The sequence below is a fragment of the Vombatus ursinus genome, unplaced genomic scaffold, assembly GCF_900497805.2.
Source record: "Vombatus ursinus unplaced genomic scaffold, bare-nosed wombat genome assembly UNPS02014799.1, whole genome shotgun sequence".
NCBI classification, from domain to species: domain Eukaryota; kingdom Metazoa; phylum Chordata; class Mammalia; order Diprotodontia; family Vombatidae; genus Vombatus; species Vombatus ursinus.
The window spans coordinates 23298426-23319496 of NW_020954577.1; the positions used below are offsets into that span (position 1 = coordinate 23298426).

Here is a 21071-nt window from a genome sequence, read left to right on the forward strand (position 1 = left end):
CCCCCCCCCCAAAAAAAAGGCATCAAAAGCTCAATTTTTTAAAAATTTTTTGTACTTATTTAGTATTTTATTTTTCCCGTTATGTGTAAAAACAATTTTTTATCATTTGTTTTTAAAACTTTGAGTTCTAAATTCTCTCTCTTTCTTCCTCGCTCTCCCCAACCCCCCTCATTGAAAAGATAAGCAAGCAATTCAGTAGAGGTTATACGCCACTAAAGATTCTTAAACTGAAGAGTGGCAAGGTCAGATCTGTGCTTTAGGGGATTATTTGAGCAGCTTTACGGAGGATGCATTGGAGAGAGGAAAGCCTACAAGTAGGGGGACCAATTAGGAAGCTGTTAGGGTAACCTAGGAGAGAGGTGATAAGGCCTGAGCTAGAGTAGTAGTCATGTGAGTAGAGAGAAGGGAATGGAGAGAAGAGATATTGTGGGGGTGGAATTGACAAGATTTGGCAACTGACTGGATATGGGATGGACGGAGAAGGAAGAGTTGAGGAGGACTCTTGGGTTGTGAACCTGGGTGATGGTGCCCTCGGCAGAAATAGGGGAGTTACACTCAGATGCCTATAAAATGAGAGGGCTGCCCTACTTGACCTCTTAGGTTGTTTCCAGCTCTGGATCTAAGTTTGGAAAAGGTTTGAATGGGGGAGAGATCATTAATTTTGTTATGGGCATGTTGATTTTGAGATGTCCACAATAAATTTAGATCTTTTGACGAAGCTAAAGCCAATTTAGCATCTTCACTCAGTTTGGCACCAATATGGTGAGTGACTCTGGAAAAGAGAGTGAGGCTGATGACTTTGTGTAGCTCTGCCTCACTTAAATCCAATTCACACCCAAGTCAAGACATCACCCATTGGTCATTGGTTCTCTTTGCAAAAATGAAGGGTGAACAACAACAGTAACTCGGATAGAGAGAGGAGGCCACCAGGCTACCCAGGGAGGGGTGAACTGGTCCTACCTAATCAGAAGCCAAGCAGGTCAGAGCTGCCATCTTGATCAGGAGTGGGTTTGACCAGTAAGTAGCCACTGTAATTCTACTCTGGTTAAGTTAGGGAGACCCAGTATCAAACAAACAAGAAGGGATTAAGTGTAGGGGATTGGGAAAGACCTCTTAAATGTTTCTTGTTGAAAACCAGATTTATTGTGTTTTCCAAGAATTTTTGAAAATATATCCTTAAGTAGAGGTAGCCATGATACCACTTATCAATATATTAGTTATTGATAAAGACAGTGCCTCAATCTCTTTATATCACAGTTATCCTGGTGAAAATGAATTTAATTAATATAGGCTTGTGAGAAATAAAATCAATTTCATGAGATGGCCTTATAGCAGTATAATGCATGTGATATTGCAAGAAAAACAGGTTTTCTATGGTAGTGTTTTAAAAGTACTGTGATTGAAAAATAAAAACTGGTTCCAGGAATCGGGTAGCTGGATAGTAGTATTTGGGGATTTTTTCTAATGTTTTGGATGCTTTAGGAGTTTGATATTATGAATTTTGCTTGAAAGGGTTAATATCAATTATGCTGTTAGCTTCATTGCCTTTCCTCCCACTTCATTTCAGGAAGAAAAAAAAGAGCACCCTCGAGAATGCTGGGTCGTTCCCTTGGCTGCTTACACTGTGCTAATGAGATGCCTTCGGGAAGGGGTAAGGCTCCTGTCTGGTCCTCCCCAGAAATTCTCCATTGTAATAAGCCTTCCAGCACTGGATGCGCATTGTAGCCTGCAGCACTGCAGTATCTTGTCAACCCAGGATTGCTCCTGAATTTAAATAATCATGACAAGACCCTGACCTACACAGTAGCAGAAAGCAGGATGAACTCTGTTTCTGTATCACTCAGCATGTATAGATGACTTGATTTTCAGAAATCAGTACTAAATAAGAATTAGCTTGATTAATCAGCTTTTAATATCCTATCCTTATCAATTTCTTCTGATGATTTTTGAGACAGCTAGTTCAATAACTTATGTTTACTTTGTGCACAACTTTGATAAAGGTACTAACTAATAGCTTCCAACTTCTCATGATTATCTTGTCAGGCTATGGAGACCCTTTTGAGGTCCAGAAGGGGTAAACTCGAATCATTTCTGGGGAATCCGTCACTTTTAATATTAAGTTTGTTTATTATGTAATTTGATTTTTCCATTCACTTTCCTTCTCCTTTTCTTACCACATTGTTGGTAGGTTGAAAATAGCCCAACCAACCGACACAAACCTGTGGTTCCCTCTCAGAAAAATAAAAAGGCTGTGAGCAGAGCAAGCTAAAAGGTTGGCATTCGCTGTTTGCTTGAGACCATTTGACATTATTTCACCCAAGGCAATGCCAAAGGCGAAAAACATTCCTTGCAGAATGAAAGAAAAATATCAAGATAAACATCTTCCTTTCGAGTTTATTACTTCTTGCTGTGCTAGTTAATGGAATAATTTTCCAGGTGCACAGGCTCCCCCCTCCCCAAACCATTTTCCTCTTCTTTTCCCCACAGTGATCATGTAAATACATATAGTTTATGTGCGGCTTGGGCTCTTTTCTATCAGTTGTAATGAACAGTAGTAAGATGTCATCTTGAGATGTGAGTGAGTGTGGTAAATAACACTTTAAAAAGCAACAGGAAGTTCAGATCATTTGTGGAATTCCCTGCTATTAGCTAAGGCATACATACCCCAAAAAGCTGTTTCAAAATTAACTTCTGTGTTATCCAGAGACTGCCTACTAATGACTTATGCTGGAGCTTTCTTTACAGTGTTTTCCGGAAGAAATAGAAAAAAGAGTGTAATAGCTCGGTGTCACTATCCATGTATTCTAGTTTATAGAAGCTATATTTATTTTATTTTGTTGTGAAAACTGATTATATAAGCTGATTGTAACTGTATGTAACTGATTGTGAAACAGCTTCTATTATATTGCAACTGAAAGAGTTTTATTTTTTTTGCTGGCTGAAGTAGTCATAGGTTATAGGATTTAGAGCTAGAAGGAACCTTAGAGGTTATCTTCCTTGGTCCCTTGAGGTGGTGACTTATCCAGAGTCACATAGGTAGTAAATTAGTACCAGTGTATTCAAACCCACTTCCTCTGACTTCCAATTCAGTGATCTTTCCAATGAGCTAGCCCTCTTCCTAATGACTGGGAAGGTCCCCAGGCTGACCTCATTTATATTACTCTTTAAGTTATTGTTAGCTCTTAAATAAAATTAAGCAAACCATCCTACAGTGATTAAGACCTAGGAATGGCTTGACCTGAAGGAGAAAGACTCATAAAAATGTAGATTTGGAGTGTTTTAGGATTGTGAAGAAAGCCATAGATTGAAATTTGGAAGGGAAAAAATGAGAGAGCTGGAGAGAGTGGTATTAAAAGAAAATGGAATTTACCAAAGAGTACTGGAGGAGAGGGATGTCAGGGGAAGGACTTGGCCTGTCAGAGGAGAACATTTAAGGGGATCAAGAGAAAGATTGAGAAGGAAATTGGAAAGACAAGGAAGAGGAAGTTGGATGTATGCGTCAGGGTGCTGAGAAGGCAAGATGTTAATCAGGCTGAGAAATAAAAGAGAAAACTGTTAAGTTGTCCCACAGGGGTTTGCCAGGAGAGGCTACAAGCAAGGTCTACTATGACTAGCTGGGAAGATGAAGGGGTCCTCGAAGCCCTTCTGTATGTGCCAGATTGTCAGGGAGAATGAAGTATTCTATTAAGAAGTGGAAGAAGGCCCTCAAAGAGAGCAAAGAAGAAAAAAGATTTGTTGAGGCACAGGGGACTACTGACCTAGTCTGTCAGAAGATCGGACAAAGGACAGAAGTGGGATGGCTGCCCACTCAGAGGTGAGCAACAGACTGGAGGCCTTTCCCAAAGAGGAATCAAGTCAGGTCAATAGGCATTGTGCTTGCAATGTGCCAGGCACCATGCTAAGCTCTGGGCATAGCAAATGCCCTTCCTGCCCTCCAGAACTCACAATTTAGTGGAGCAATCAACATGCAAACAACTGTATACTAATGAGGTGTTCAGAAAGATTGGAGATACTTTCAGAAGGAAGGCAGTATCATTAGGAGGATGGGAAGGCCAGTCACAAAATGAAAGCATATTAAAATCATTGCTTGTCTTAATGTAATTTTTAAGCACTTTCCATGGCATGAGCTTATACTTACTGAATCAAAATAGTGATTCTGTGGAGAGGATTCTTATACAGGTAAAAAGATTAGATGGTCTTTGATGTTCTATAATTCTCTACTTTTTGTGCAGAGAAAAAAAAAACCTCCCTCCTCCTATAAGCATGTCTTCTTTTTAAGAGCTCTTATTTATCAAAATCCACATTTAAAAATAGGTAATGTGTATGCCAATTATTTATGTTACAAAGGGATTTTGCAAATAACAGGAAATTTTACTTTAGGATTCCTTGAAATAATGTGTTTTCGTAGTGCATATAAAATATAATTGAGTTTGCAAAAATTACCTTTACCCAAAACTCAAATTAATTTTCATTGTAGAGTAGTAACTTTATCTATTACATAGTGGAAAAACTATATTATTTATTTATTTATTTTTTGCTAGGCAGTGGGGTTAAGTGACTTGCCCAGGGTCACAGAGCTAGTGAGTATTATGTGTCTGAGGGAAAAACTATATTATTTATGTTGTTGTTCGGTCATTTCAGTCATGTCTGACTTTTTGTGACCCAATTTGGGGTTTTCTTGGCAGAGATATTGCAGTAGTTTATTATTTCCTTCTCCAGTTCATTTGATAGATGAGGAAACTGAGGCAAAAAGAGTTAATTGACTTACCTGGGGTCACACAGCTAGTAAGTGTCTAAGGTTGGATTTGAATTAATGAAGCTCAGGCTTCCTGATTCCATGCCCAGTGCTCTATCCACTGTGCCACTTAGCTGCCCTCTGACACCATTTTTTAACATGTTGCCAAGTATCTCTAGAAACCCATATTTCTACTGCCCCATTAGAAGGTTAAAATGTGATTAGTGTCACTAATGATGAGACCTGCTACATTAGAGCAGTTGAAAGAACTGATTTATTACTCGGGTATTATTAATTATTCCTGCTTTTTACAAGGTTGGGGAAAATTAGACTTGGTGTGTATTATAGGATTCAGTTATAGGTTTTAGGAGGGACACCAAAGAAAGAAATAATATTGTCCATTTCTTAGTTTACTTGATTTTTTTGACAACTAGCATCCCCCAACATGTTGGATAACAGACTTTACAACTATTTTATATAAAATTTTTTCTGTTCTTTGAAATATATTAGGAGGGGATAGGACTGCAGGGGTGGGAACCATGTGGCCTCGAGGCCACATATGGCCCTCTAGGTTCTCAAGTGTGGCCCTTTGACTGAACAAATCTTTGTTCTGTGAACCATTGTCATAGTTATTATTTACTCATGTAAATACTCATGCCCCTTGGACAAATGTTCTCATTTCTTAGTTGCCTGGCACATACTAGGTGCTTAGTAAGTATTGATTAATGAGTTCTTCTCTGTGTCATACTTTATTGTACACATTATCTTCCTTCTCCAGAGGGACCTGAGTTTTTGTTTGTAGCCAACCGGTATTATTAGGATATCCTGTTATAACTTTAAAAATTTCTGTAGCACAGGCAACTTAGCAATTAGTAATTACTTCTTTTTAGCAGATTTAAACTCCATTATTAGGACACATTTAATCTGAGGTATGGTGCTCTCTATCTGCAATCTGCAGGGGTGTTTTTTTTTTTTCTATTCTAAGAGATTAGCTACATGAAATTCTGTGCATAGTTCCTCTAAGTACTATTTCTTTGAGTGACAATCATATTCTGATTGTTGAATGTATAAGTATAGATTCTTTAAAAAAAAAAAACCACATACCTCTTTCCATTATGAAGCCTCTCCACATTGACCCTACCAGTGACACCTTGGCTTTTTCTAGCATTTGATCAATTTTTTCCAACATCTGAAGTTAGATAATTAGCTCTTTAAGACAGGGACCTAGCCTTTCAGTGACTTACTTTGCACCATCTGTTCCTGTGGTGTTCTATAAATAAGAATTAATAGTGTAGAGAATGTAAGTTTTTATTTGCTCTCAGGAAGGTGCTATGGGAGAAGCGACTGCCTCTAGAGTATTGGACTGCTATTGCTTCTCCCAAAGAGACACCTGATCATGTTAATGTTCCCCATTATCTTATGGCTCTGTTCAGGTGGGGCCTCACTGAGGGTGATATCTACTATCCCTTACTTTTTGTTCTTTAAAAATAAACTCAGAAAACATGCTTAAAATACTAACATTGAGATGGACCACAAAAGGCTTCTTGTTGAAGGTGGCATTTAAGTTGAGACTTGAAGGAAGCCAGGGAAGTGAGGAAGCAGGAGGAAGAGCATTCCAGACATGGGAGACAGCTGCTGAAATGCTCAGTCAGGAGATGGAGGAACAGCCAGGAAGCCAGTATCACCAGCTTGCAGAGTACTTGGAGGGGTATAAAGTAGAAGAAAACTGGACAGGTAGGAAGAGGCAACTGTGAAGGCCAAACAGATATCTGGAATATAATGTTTGTATCAATAACTTGGATAAAGACTTAGATGATAGTTATCACATTTGTAGATGAAACAAAGCTGGGAGGGATAGCAAGCCCATTGAAATGCTCGAGGTAGGCTCCAAAACATCTGCAAAGGCTAAAACTTTGGGCTGAATTTAACGAGATTAAATTTAACAGAGCTGAATGTAAAGTTAGGAAAAAACAAAACACCAAACAAAAAACCAAACAACTTCACAAATACAAGATGGGGGAGAGGTAGCTTAAAGGTAGCTCTTACTATGAAAAATTACAGTGAGTTTCTCTGATAAAGACTTTATTTCTCAAACATATAGAAAACTGAGCCAAATTTATAGAAATAAATGGTCAAAGGATATGAACAGGCAGTTTTCAGACAAGGTAATCCAAGCTATCTAGTTATATGAAAAAAAATGCTCTAAATCACTCCTGATGAAATAAATGCAAATTAAAACAACTCTGAGCTACTACCTCACACCTGTCAGACTGGCTAATATGACAGAAAAGGAAAAATGACAAATGTTGGAAGGGATGTGGGAAAATTAAAACACTAATATACTATTGGTGAAGTTGTATACTGATTCAACCACTCTGGAGAGCAATTTGGAACTATGCCCAAAGGGCTATAAAACCACGCATACCCTTTGACCAGGCAATACTACTACTAGGCCTGAATCCCAAAGAGATAAAAAACAAAAAAAGAAAAGGACCTATATGTACACCTTTAAGAGAGGTAGCAGCTCATTGGGAGTTTTAATGAGATGCAAGATCAGTATGAATTAGTGCAACATGGCAAGCAAAGACACACCTCTGTGATCTTAAACTGCATTAAGGGAGTCATGGTATTTGGATCATGGGAGGAGACAGTTCTGTGGTGGCCAGGTAGTATCTGGAATGCTGGGTGAATTTCATAGGACCATATGTCCAAGGCTCACAGGTCCTTTTAGGAGACAAATTATTGGTGAACTTCAGTAGAGAGAAGCTCACCGTTGTTTTCTAATGTGTTAATAAAGAAGAGAAAGATGAAAAAGGCTCACCTGCATTTGAACTTTCTTGTTGTTCTGGCTGAAATTATTTTTTAATTTAAAAATTAATTTGAAAACAAAATTAATAAAAACACAACAAAATTGCCAAACACGTGCTCTATCTCCTCATATTAGTATTCTTTGTTCTTGTTTCTATTTCTTTACATCCCCCCATTCTCGGATATATCTGTTCCTTTTTCTGTTCCTACCTAACTTATTAAAAACACCCTTGTAGCTTTACCAATCACAAGTCTCACAGTTTTTTTCTTTCCAGTTATTGTTCTGTTTGACTCTGGAAGGCTCTCCACTTTTGTTGTCCACCTGAGCAGGTTAGCCATTTGCTCACAGGCTTATTATGGAAGCGTCTTCTATCTTTAATCAAGGAGAAGGGGGGAGGCTGCTAGATGGACTGTGCTGTTGCACCCTGGAAAGAGCTGCTTCTTGGTCCATTCCGTTTAGACTTCCTTTGAATCTGACTGAAATCTGTCCAACTCCTGTAACATGTCTTTATCCTCTTGGAGCCCACCTCCCTGTGATGTAGATTAAATTGAGTCTTCCTGGTTTGCTTTTTACATTGAATCTATCTACCCTTATTTAGAGACATTGTTTATTTCAGTTTTCTAAAACATTTCAAGGCTATTTAGGGAAAATCCACAAACATCCCAGCCTCTTTAGAGAGCTCCTTGTGATGACATTAAATTTAAAGGTTAATCAAGCCTATATGGAATAGTTTCCTAAATCTTAAAACATTTGGATAATAATGGGTTTTTTTATTATAGAGTAGTAATTATCTTATTTAATTTTATTTTTTCCCCAATTACATGTGAAAACAATTTTAACATTCTTTTTTTTTTTCCAAATTTTTAGTTCCAAATTCTCTCCCTCTTCTCCCCCCTCATTGAGAAGGCAAGTAATTGGACATAGGTTATACATGTGTAGTCATGCAAAACGTGTTTCCATGTAAATCATTCTGTGAAAGAAAACACAGACAAAAAAACTCAAGAAAAATAAAGAAAAAGTATCTTTGATCTGCATTCAGGCTCTCCCAGTTCTTTCTCTAGAGATGGACATCACCTTTCATAGTAAGTCCTACAGAATTGTGTTGGATCATTGTATTGCTGAGAATAGATGTTATTCATAATAGATCATCATACAATGTTGCTGTTACTGTGTACAATGTTCTCCTGATTCTGCTCATTGCACTTTGCATCTGTTCATGTCTTTACATGTTTTTCTGAGAGTATCCTGCTCATCATTTCCTAAAGCACAATTCCATCATAATTATATAACTTGTTCAGTCATTCCTCAATTGATAGGCATCCCCTCAATTTCAAATTCTTTGCCACCTCTAAAAGAACTGCTTTAAATATTTGTGTACATATAGGTCCTTTTCTTTTTTTGTTTTTTATCTCTTTGGGATTCAGGCCTAGTAGTAGTATTGCCTGGTCAAAGGGTATGTGTGGTTTTATAGCCCTTTGGGCATAGTTCCAAATTGCTCTCCAGAGTGGTTGAATCAGTATACAACTTCACCAATAGTATGTTAGTGTTTTAATTTTCCCACATCCCTTCCAACATTTGTCATTTTTCCTTTTCTGTCATATTAGCCAGTCTGACAGATGTGAGGTAGTAGCTCAGAGTTGTTTTAATTTGCATTTATTTCATCAGGAGTGATTTAGAGCATTTTTTTTCATATAACTAGATAGCTTGGATTACCTTGTCTGAAAACTGCCTGTTCATATCCTTTGACCATTTATTTCTATAAATTTGGCTCAGTTTTCTATATGTTTGAGAAATGAAGCCTTTATCAGAGAAACTCACTGTAATTTTTCATAGTAATGATTACCAGCTATATATTTCCCTCTATCCTATTTCCCCCATGTTTATCTACCCTCTCCCTTCTTTTGCCCTTTCCATTCTCAAAAGTGTTTTGCTTCTGACTTTTACCTTCCCCAAACTACCCTACTATCAGCTCCCCCTTCTCTTATCCCTTTCCCTTCCTACTTTCCTGTATGGTAAGATAGATTTCTACTCTCCACTGACTGTGTATATTGTTCTTTCCCTCTTTGAGCCAATTCTAATGAGAATAAGGTTCGTATGCTCCCTTTCCTGCTTCCCTCATTTCCCCCTCCACTGTAAAATTTCTTTTATGTCATAATTTATTCCGTTCTACCTCTTTCTTTCCCCTTCTCCCAGTGCATTCTTCTTTCTCATCCCTTAATTTTGTTTTTTTAGATAATCATACCATTACATTCAACTCACACCTCTGCTTTCTGTTTATGTATCTAACTTCCCTAATAATGAGAAAGTTTTTAACAGTTCTAAATACAATTTTCCCGTGTAGAAATGGAAACAGTTTAACCTTATCCCTTATGATTTCTCTTTCCTTTTTACCTTTTTATGCTTCTTTTGCATCTTGTATTTCAAAGTCAGATTTTCTGTTCAGTTCTGGTCTTTTCATCAGGAGTGCTTGAAAGTCCTCTATTTCATTATAATTTCCATTCTCCCCTGAAGGATTATGCTCAGTTTTGCTGGGTAGGTGATTCTTGATTGTAATTCTAGCTCCTTTGCCCTCTGGGAATATCATCTTCCAAGCCCTCTGATCTTTTAATGTAGAAGCTGCTAAATCTTGTGTTATCCTGACTGTGGCTCCATGTTAATTGAATTGTTTCTTTCTGGCTGCTTGCAGTATTTTCTCTTTGCTCTGGGAAGTCTGGAATTTGGCTATAATATTCCTGGGAGTTTTCATTTTGGGATCTCTTTCAGGAGGTGACCAGTGGATTCTTTCAGTTACTATTTACCCTCTGGTTCTAGAATATCAGGGCAGTTTTTCTTGATAATCTCTTGAAAGATGATGTGTAGGCTCTTTTTTTGATCATAACTTTCAGGTAGTCCAATAATTCTTAAATTATCTCTTCTGGATCTATTTTCCAGGTCAGTTGTTTTTCCAATGAGGTATTTCACATTTTCTTTTTCTTCTTTTTTTTTTTTCTTCTTTTGATTTTGTCTGATTATTTCTTAATGTCTTATAAAGTCATTAGCCTCCACTTGCCCACTTGTAACTTTTAAGGAATTATTTTCTTCAGTGAGCTTTTGTATCTCCTTTTCCATTTGGCCAATTCCACTTTTTAAGGAGTTACTCTCTTTAGTGAATTTTTGTATTTCCTTTTCCATTTGACAATTTCAGCCTTTCAAGGCATTCTTCTCTTCGTTGGATTTTTGTGCCTCTTTTACCATTTGACCTATTCTGTTTTTTAAGCTGTTATTTTCTTTGGTATTTTTTTTTCATGCCTCCTTTACCAAGCTGTTGACTCTTTTTTCATGATTTTCTTGCATCACTCTCATTTCTCTTCCCAATTTTTTTCTACTTCTCTAACTCGATTTATAAAATCCTTTTTGAGCTCTTCCATGGCCTAAGATCAATTCATATTTTTCTTTGAGGCTTTGGATGCAGAAATTTTGACTTTGTTGTCTTCTTCTGAGTGTGTGTTTTGATCTTCCTTGTCACCATAGTAACTTACTATGGTCAGACTTTTTTTCTGTTGTTTGCTCATTTTCCAGCCTATTTCTTGACTTTTAACTCTTTGCTAAAGTGGGTCTCTGCTTTCCAAGTGGAGGGGATGCTGTCCCAAGCTTGAGTCTTCCTGTGCAGCTCTTTTCAGAGGTAATTCTGGGGACCTGTAAGTTTTTGGCTCTTGCAAGGTGGTATGATCTAGGGAGAGGTGTGTTTACTGCTTTCCTGTGCTGTGCACTGGTTTGTGAATGACCACAAGTACTCTTTTCAGCTCTGGAACTGTGACCAGGATCCCTGCTTCCCTGCAGCTACAAGCTCTGCTGTGCTAGTACTCCTGCTTATGTTGGGACTGAAGACCAGGACTGTGACCCAAATCCAAGCATAGGCAATGCAACAAAGGCCTGCCTCTGGTGCCAGCAAAGGGACCCCTATAAATCTGCTTCTGACCCATTGTCTGATCCTATTACTGTCCGAGGGCTGAGAGCTCTGGAAATCACCACTGCTGCCACTGATTCAGTTACCCTGAAGGCTGTTCCTGGTTTGCTGGACTGCATTCCTCTCTTACCCTGGTGCAACAGACCTTTTCTGCTGATTTTTTAAGTTGTCTTGGGCTGGAAAATTGTTTCCTTCCATCTTTTTGTGGAATGAAACTACTCTACTGTATAATTTGTTTAGAGTCATAATTTAAAGTTATTTGGAAGTGTTTGGGGGAGAGCTCAGGTGAGTCCCTGCCTTTACTCCACCATCTTGACTGTGCCTCCTTTACAATTCTTCAAAATAGTTTTGTTCATGCAGATTAGGAAACTTTGCTTGCCCTAGTCGGAATATGAGCAAGAGAACATGGCGTTATATAATTAAGCCTTTGCATTGCATTAAGATTTTGAATAGTTCGAATATGGAAGCAGTAGACTGTGTCTGTTTCTGAAGACCAGCCTAGTTAAACTGGTCTTGACTTAATAATAGCTAATAGTAGCTATCATTTATATATTGCTGTATGATTTTCAAAATATTTTACATTTATTATATAATTTTGTTTTTATGACAACCCTGTGAGGTAGGTGCTGTTATTGATTCAATTTTTTTTTATGAGTAAACTGATACTAAGAGAAGTTAAGTAACTTGCCCAAGGTCAAACAACTAATATGAGTTCCATCTCTTATAACAAAGAATAAAAGACAGTAGATAAACAGTGAAGTAAACATAACTAAGGTGTCAGCCAAATTTGACATTGTACTCGGTGTTTTACAACTGTATATGCAGAGAAAGGAGGGAGGTACATTCTCATCTTTCTTCTTTGGGGCCTGGCATGATAAATATAAAACTCTTCAGTTTTAATTATTTTGTTATTTTTGTTCTTTCAATTTAGAGTATATTTTACAATGTGTAGATTGTATATATTGTTTTCCCTCTTCTGCTTTCTCAATTTGCAGCAATTCCACACACTTTTGTCTTTATCGTATTCATTTCTTACAATACAGTAAAATTTCACCCCACCCGCATAATTAAGTTTACTTTGCCATTCCTTGATTGGTGGTGATTTAGTTTGTTTCCACTTCTCTGGAATACCTTGTATTTTGGTGTATGTGGGACCTTTGTTTTTATCGATCAGTTCTTTGGTGTAGATGCCTATCTGATCTCTGGGGAAAATGGTACTTATATTTCAGTCACTTTCTTAGCACAATTTAAAATTACTTTCCAGAGCCATCTGTCAGCCATCTCCTTGTTAGAGCAAAGATCAAAATCCATCCTTAACTAGAGGAAAAAATAGAAATGACAAGGTATGGCTTATAGTTAAGGCAATTCCAACTTATTCTATTCAAACTGTTGGTGTTTGAAAAATGGGAAATAGGTAAAATAACAGACCTCAACACAGACTAGTGCTATTTTCTAAGGAGTGCAATGTAGTCATTTGTCTTGTATAACAAAGGTGCTAAAATGGTCTAGAAAATTCTTTGCAAACACTCGCTTTCTGTGTCAAGTAGAGGTATGCTAGCCAACGGGCAACAAAGGTGTAGAAAATAATCTCACGTGTAAAATCTTATGGAAAAGGATGGAAAGAAAATCAAGAACAGTCGTGTCTTCTGAAACAGGAAGAAGCAGCAGAGGCGTCAGCAGGTTTGCCGAGAGCAGAGTCACCTGAATTGAGACCTTTGGTCTCTGTGTCACTGACAGTTCCAATACCATGTGGTTGTGATAATTACTGACTTTTTTGTAAGTTGGAGTCTGAAAATGTGAGGCACCTTTAATTCCTGCATTTTATCAGTGATTTTCAATTCTAGATCTTTTGTACCTTCAAATTAATTTTTGTTATTATTTCACTCATTCTATAGAGTATTTGCTTTGTAATTTGATTGGCATAGCAGTAAAGCTAAATTAATCTGTATAGTATCATTTATATTATATTGGCACAGCCCAGGCATAAGTATTGAATATTCTTCCAGTTATTTAAGTCATTCAGTTATCTAAGTGGGCAGTGAAGTGTTACAGTTGATAGAGAGATGGGCCTAAAGTCTGGAAGACCTGGTTTCTACTCTGGACTCACACACTTATTAGCGGTGTGGCCCTGGGCAAGTCATTTACCCTCTCCTTGCCTCAGTTTCCTCATCTGTAAAATGAGGATAATTAAAGCACCTACCTCAGGGTTGTTGTGAAAATCAAATGAAATACTGCTTATAAAATGCCTAGCATAATGATTGGTGCATAGTAGGTCCTATATAAATGTTAGCTATTACCAATTATTATTGTTATTATTTCTTTATAAACCATTTTGTAATAAATAGGTTTTAGGTGCACTTAAATATCTATTTTATGCATTTTCTAGTAATTTTCAATAATACTTCACCTTTCATTATTTCTTCTTGAAATTTATTTTTGCTATATAGAAATGCTGTTGATCTTATAGGTTTATTTTGTATCCTGCTACCTTAATGAAGTTATCAATCGACAGGTTTTTCTTTTTGTTAATTTTCTAAGATTTCTAAGTAAACCGTTGCATCATCAGCAGTAAGGGTTAGATATGTTTCTTCTTTGCCTGACTGTTAACTCCAGGATTTCTGAAGATGAAAGTGAGAGGAGGACAAGAAACAAAAAATAGGAAAGCTCTGTAAGGATTATTCTAACAATCTCTTCTCTCTGCAAGTGCCAGTGTGAGCCCTGGAACAAATCTGGAAGAGCAACGGGGTAGAACTAGCCTAGAGAAAGACAAGCCCATTGATTTGTTAGATGATATCATTTCAGGGCTGTTGAAGTATCAGTTCTCCAGGTTCTTGAAAGAGGGGATGATACCAGAGTTTTGAGAAAAATCTCAGAACTTTTTTTTTTTAATTATTTAATTAAAATTTTTTAAATCTCCTCATCTATAAAACAAGAGAGTTGGACTAAACGTGAAAGGCAGCTTAGCATGGCAGGTGAAGCACTCACTGGACCTGCGGTCCGAAGAGCTGAATTCTAATCCCTCAGGCATTTACTTGCTGTGTCCCTGTCATCCTTCAGACGTGGAAGCTCCTTTCCTAGTCGTTGGTGCCCTCCTCCCAGATACTTGGATAATCTCTCAAGCACACCAATGGAATGCTGCATTGTATCTACCACAGTAGACATTCTGATGGTTTGGTGGATATATTCTGCCAGTCTGTATCCTAATATTTTTATTTATATAGTGCATTCCTTTAAGTAATGTAGTTTAATCTTTGATATATGTTAAAAACTAATCAGCGTGAGCACAGAAGAAAGACTCATCCCGCTTGACTTTGCACAGCCCCCGCCCATTTAAATCCAATTCACTTGCATGTCGTGGTCCCCTTGAAGGACAAATGACGACAGCAAGAGTCTTCCCAGTGCTAGTACCTTCTCTCTTAGATTATTGTTCATTTACGATGAACGGTAATCTGTCCATCTCATGTCGTACAGTGTTAGAGGCATATTGTTGGCCTCGTTAGAGTGGGAGCTCCTTGACGGCAGGGACTGTGTTTTTGCCTTGCTTTATATCCCCAGTACTGAGCAAGAAAGTCTAATCTGGGGTGGGGAACTTTTGGCCACCTGTGGCCTTCTAGGTCCTTGGGTACGTATGGTCTTTTGACTGAGTCCAAGTTTTACAGAACAAATACTTTTATTAAGGAGATTTGTTCTGTGAAGTTTGGATTCAGTCAGAGGGCTGCACTTGAGGACCGAGAGGGCCACAGGTTCCCCATCCCCGGTCTAATCCATCCTCCACACAGCTGCTAAAATGATTTTCCTACAGTGAGCATGTCACTCCTCTATTCCATCAACTCTCTTGGCTCCCTGTCTCCATTTGGATTAAATATAAACCCCTCTGTTTGGCATTTGTACCATGTTACAAGCTGATCAAAACGTACTCTCCTTCATGCTTCTGGGCTCTGACTCAGTTGGCTTCCTTGCTGTTACTCATGTATGCTGCAATCTTTCCCATCTAGTCTGGTTGTCCGTGGAATGCCCTCCTTCCTTACTTCCACTTACCAGCATCCCTAGTTTCTCTCAAGGTTCACCTAAAGGTCAGTTTCTATAGAAAGGCTTTCCTGATCCTCCTAGGTGCTAGGCGCTCCCTCTTCCCTCTTTACCTTATATTTTTTAAAAAAATATCCCTTTATCCATACATGTTGCCTCCTCCACCCCCATCCCCCAATGCAAGCTTTTCTAGGGCAGAACCTTTGCCTTTGTTTCTTCCTAACACACTATCTTGTGTGTAGTAGAGCTTAGTGTTTTTTGAATTGAATTAAATAATCTTGAAGATTTCAAAAGACTTTTCCCTAGGCTTTTTGTTTCATTAGCATATATGAATAGCATTAATTCTCTAGCAATTTAGGGGACCTTATATACAAAATCTCATTAACTTTGATGAAGGTACTTGTGCCAGATATTTTAATTCTGTTTTACAGACATAAAAAGAGGGTAGGTAACAAGCATTTATTAAGTACTTATTCTGTACCAGCACTGTGCTAAGCCATGAGGTTATCAAATATAAGCAAAAAGAAAGACTATCCTGCCCTCCAGGTGCTTACATTTTAATGGGGAAAAACCACAAGAAAGCAGGATGGGGATGAGGGATATCTGTGAGAAAGGGAGTGGGGCATGGTAGCAAAGTCCTCAGATTTTGAAGCATAGCTATAAGGGAAATGAAGCATGGCTGAGTTAGTCCCCAGAATGGAGGCCTTGAAAGGAACTCACCAATGGGAGTGGGAGGCTAACATGGCAGAGGTAAATTGCAGGGTGAGAAGGCCTCAAGCATTGAGTTCTAGGGGGAGAAGACGGGCAGGTCGTGTAGGCAAAGTCCGTAGGGTTGGAAGCATAGCTGGTGGGCAAGGAAACTCCATCTCTACCTAGAAATGGAGCTAGATCATTACCTACTCTACAGCTGATAGTCTTAGGAAGTTGTCTGGGGCACGGCCTGAGTCACATAGACAATATCTTTTAGAGATGTGAACCCAGACCTTGGAAGCCTAGGTCTTTTTGACTCTGACTCTAGCTCTCTATCTATTATGCAGCATAGCTTCTGCCATGGTAGGAGTCACAATAGTTAAAAAATGTTTTTAAAGAATTTTCTTATCCTTAGGCTTTTCGGATATCATTTCATTACCTCTCAGGGAATTAAGAGACATCAATAAACAAACATCTATTAAGAACCCGTTATGTGCAGGGTGCTCTGTGGTGGGCCTCGGAGAAGTACAGTTTGTGTAAGACTCAGTTCTTATCCTCAAGGATCTTGTGTTTGTAGGCCTGAGTTCTAGTTCAGCTTGGCCACTATCTGTCTGTGGCATCCTGGTCGGTTTTCCTCTGAGCGTTCCTTTCCTCTTCTGTAGAACGATGAATGGTTTGGGGTTGAATACAGTCATCTTTGGGGTCCCAGAATCTCAGAGTTTGAAGGAACCTAAAAAGAGCATTTAGTTCAGTCTGTACCTGAACAGGAATCCTTTCCATGACGTCTCTGACAAACGGTCATCCTGCCTGTGCTTGGAGGTGTCCAATGAAGGGGCGGCCCATTCGTTACACTTTGGGGAGGGGGTTGATTGTTAGGAATATTTTCCTCACGTTGAACCTAAATCTGCCCCTACACCTTCACCTCATTGTTCCTTCTTCTACCCCTGAGACCAAACAGAAAATCTCTGCTGGTCAGAAAATCCTTGGATTCTTCAAGTTCTTTTAAAACAAAACAAAACAAAACAAAACCAAAACCCAAACCCTGATCCCACCCTTCTATGAGATCCTCTTCTGTACTGGGGGTTACCATCCAGGCTCTGAGGAGCATTTTGCAGTGAACTCTAATGCTTTCTCTACCCTCTGAATACTACGACACAAAACAAGTTTGATTTTTTTTTCAGGTCTTTTTACCTGGCTATCTCAGCCCTCTACAGAACCATAATTATGAGGCCTGAGTGCCCCAGAAGGCCGCATACATTTTCTTCTGAAAAGAGCCCTTTGAGAATTACCACATGTTTAGATGAGCAGATTAATGTATGCCACTGTATCTAATCAGCCACATCTCTTTTATAGCCTGCATAATAGGCTGTATAATTATCAGATGCTGAACTGACACCTGGCATAGGGTGAATTGTGAAATGCGAGGTTACAAAAAATAAGCCGCTGTTTCTGATGCTCATCTTCAAACTGTAGCCTAGGTTAGGGTTTTGATAAGTTAGCTAGCCTTTTTCAATCTCCATTTCCATTTTTCATGAGAACATCTTTATTTCTTTTTCCCTGGAAACCAATGTCTTTTAAAAAACTGTTGCAAGAGTGCTTGAATTTTGAGACTTCAAATTGCACTGGGTATGCAACCTATTTTGAGAGGTGGTAATGCTCTCTATTAGATATTCCAGACTCCTGCTGTCTGCATGTGAGAACAGAGAATCAGATTTTCTTGGTCAATCAAATGTAATATCACGTCATGAACAGTTGTCATATTTTTTTTTCCTTTCCTATTTATTTTTATGGTCAGCATAATCTTACCAACAAGAACAACAATAATAATTTGCTCATGGATCAGGCTACATTTTTGTGGGTTGTGGGGGAACCAGGCTATTTTTTTGTAGCTATATACTTCCTAGCCTGCTCTTTCCCAGTGGAAGCGTAGGGTTGGGATGGAGTTAAGGAGCAGAAATTGGCTGGTAACCTTGGACATCATAAAGAGGACAAGAATGAAAATGTCGCTTCTGCTTCTGGTCTTTTCTAGTTTTTTGATTTTCCTTCTGTCCCTATAAGGGACAAATATATGAAAGCCAAGACTTGAATATTTCTTTACAATTTTGCATACTAATGAACTTGTAAGAGTTCAACGGTGATTCTTAATATTCTGAACTGAAAGTCCCATGCTACTGTACGGGTCCTCCCTGGACCACAGCCAGTCTGACCCTACTAGCTTTGGTTTCTCAATGTGATCTGAAAAATCAAAATACTTTTAAAGATATACTAAGGATTTTTATCTTGAGGAAACTATCCTGATAGCCCAAGAGAGGTATATCCCAGAGAGGGAAAGCTGGGACAGAATTTTAAAGGTGAGAAGTGTCCTCTGCAGGCCAGTGCATCTCCAGATGAACCCAGATAAGTGAAAATCTTGGGAAACTGCCCAATTTGTCATGTAGAATCTTAAGAATTCATCAGTTTTGTCATTTGTCTAGTTTTTCTTCTCATTTGAATAGCTTTTATGTACCTCTTTCTCTCTTTTCCTCCCTTGTAACCCTGGTCCTGCTGATTTTGTTTTCAAAGATAAAATTTCCATTTTAGCAGGTGTATAGTTTTGATATGCCCTGGATCTTCAGAGTAAAACTTATAAATCCAATAACAACAGATATGCAAAATGAAGTCACCTAAAATTTTAAATGAAAGGTTTCATTTTTGGTCTCTATGCACTGTAAAAGCACCTATTCCCATAGTTTAAAATGTTCACTTTTTATATTTCTAAATTTATTCTTGTTCTAGACAGGTTTCAATATAATTACAGTAAATCTGATTTTCAAGGCATGACTCTACCATGTGTTGGAGATCCATAATCTCTTTAAAGCATATTACTTTTCTGTAGGAAGCTTCTATGCTCACTGAAGTTATATTCAGACTTCTTCCAAGTTAATACTTCCTCTTTTCTCATTTAAATCTTTAAAAAAAAAAAACTAACTGAATGCAGGACAGTTTTTTCTTTTTATTTGATACTTTTATTTCAAATACTGTAGAATTCTTTCATGGATGCAACTCATCTTGTATAGAGTTCATGGTGCTAACAGATTTGAACTTTGTGTTTGATTTTTTATTTTTTTTTTATTTTTTTAGGCAGTTGGGGTTAGGTGACTTGCCCAGGTCACACAGCTAGTAAGTGTCAAGTGTTTGGTCTAAGGCTGGATTTGAACTCAGGTCCTCCTGACTTCAGGGCCGGTGCTCTATCCACTGCGCCACCTAGCTATCCCTGAACTTTGTGTTTGAAAACACTTTCATCACATCTTTTAGATTCATTCTTGCTACCTCCCCAGCTATCATGGCCTTGGTTCCCATAACATGACAATATGGCACCTTCCATTAAAGGGCTAAATATAGTTTAGCTTAGTCTCTCCTTCCACAGTGTTAATTAACCAGAAAATGGTACAAGTCTTGATGTTTATATACATAGATCCCAGAGGGGCTAGGATAGCTGATCTCAGATGGCAGTAAATTGAATTAGTGTGCCAGCCTCATTGAGTTTATAGAGCTCTGTGACAATAAATACCACCCCCCTTTTTTAGCCAAGGCATTGAAGTAATTGGTTATCTGGCATTAGAAATGACTTATTTCATCTAAATATTCCAGGCCAAAAATGCTTTGATTATTACTTTTTTATTCAATAAAAGTATATTTGTTAAATATATTATTTGATCTGCATTATACTGGTATCACAATGGGTGAATACGTTTGTATGTATATATACAGGGTGTCCCAAAAATCTTAGTGCAGTTTAAAGCTTTAGTAGTTGAAATAGATTTAATAGTTTAAGAGGCAGGTACCGCCCAACTGCCCTAAGACTTTTGGAACATCTTGAATATGGCAGATGCGATTACATTAAATTAGGAAAGCAAACAGTTATGTCCTCTGAAAACTTGGTGAGTTCACTTGGATAGAATGTGGTACTGGTAAGGTCACTGTTAGGATTGTAAATAGCTTAAGGAACAGTTGGGTTCACAGCTATTCCAAGGCAGTCTCTTAAATAATTTTCTTTGGCCATTTGGGGCTGCCTGGGTCAGGGACTTTAATGGGTACAAAGCAGTCATCACAACTGGAAAAATCAATTCAAATTTCTTGTTATCTCCACAGTGGGTTAGCAACTTTACCATCTTTGTGCATCTGAGAATAGTCAGTGTTACAGAATTCTGATTGCACCTTCAGGGCGCAGGCTGCTGCCCAGAAGAAAAGCTGGTTTGGCTTTGCTTTGATGGAAAGAGATTGGATTTCTATCCCTTAGCAACATGCAGTAAAGGGGCACATTGTATTAAACGTGAAGGGGATTTTTCAACAGCTGACCATCAACAAGGTTGGTGCCGATGACCTCAGTGGCCCACGAGCCTGCCCCCGCAGCACCTGGAAGAGACCGCCGGTTCACCTGCATGATTTTGTTCTAAGGAAATCAGCAGATTTTGTAGTAGACTCTTCCTATGAGATCCCACCACATTTCCGTTGATCTATGTAATTTTACATATTAAAGTACTTCAGCATTGAGTATCCCCTTCCCTTTCCAAGTAGAGGTGATAGAGAAGGCACAGAAGATAATGTGTATTCTTGATTACAAGTTAATTGGCCTTATGTGACTGCTTTTCCATTTATGTCAGTTCACTGAGCATTTAGCTTCCATGGTGTGCATGATGGTTTGTGAATGTATGCATTGTTATTTCTTTCAATGGTAGGTAGCCATGACACTGAACATTAATTCCAGCAATCAGAGATATACTTGCATTTTGAGGGGAGGGCCTGGAGGAGGAACCTAAGGGAAAAATCAATTAAAATTGGCCATTATGAGACATTATTAGTGTAAAGTTATGTGTGTTACAGAG

General features: G+C 38.3%; 1 protein-coding gene across 4 annotated transcripts in view; it reads left to right on the forward strand.

Moving 5' to 3' along the window:
• The window catches only part of ULK4 (unc-51 like kinase 4), a 636813-nt gene that overhangs the window by 113157 nt on the left and 502585 nt on the right, over nt 1-21071 (forward strand). For 3 of the 4 annotated variants that reach the window (XM_027872479.1, XM_027872482.1, XM_027872480.1), the window contains one exon: nt 1568-1651. The exons of the other annotated variant lie outside the window; for it this stretch is intronic. In XM_027872479.1, coding sequence (XP_027728280.1) covers nt 1568-1651 — 84 coding nt within the window. The remainder of the gene's footprint in view (nt 1-1567; nt 1652-21071) is intronic. 4 annotated transcript variants of the gene reach the window in all.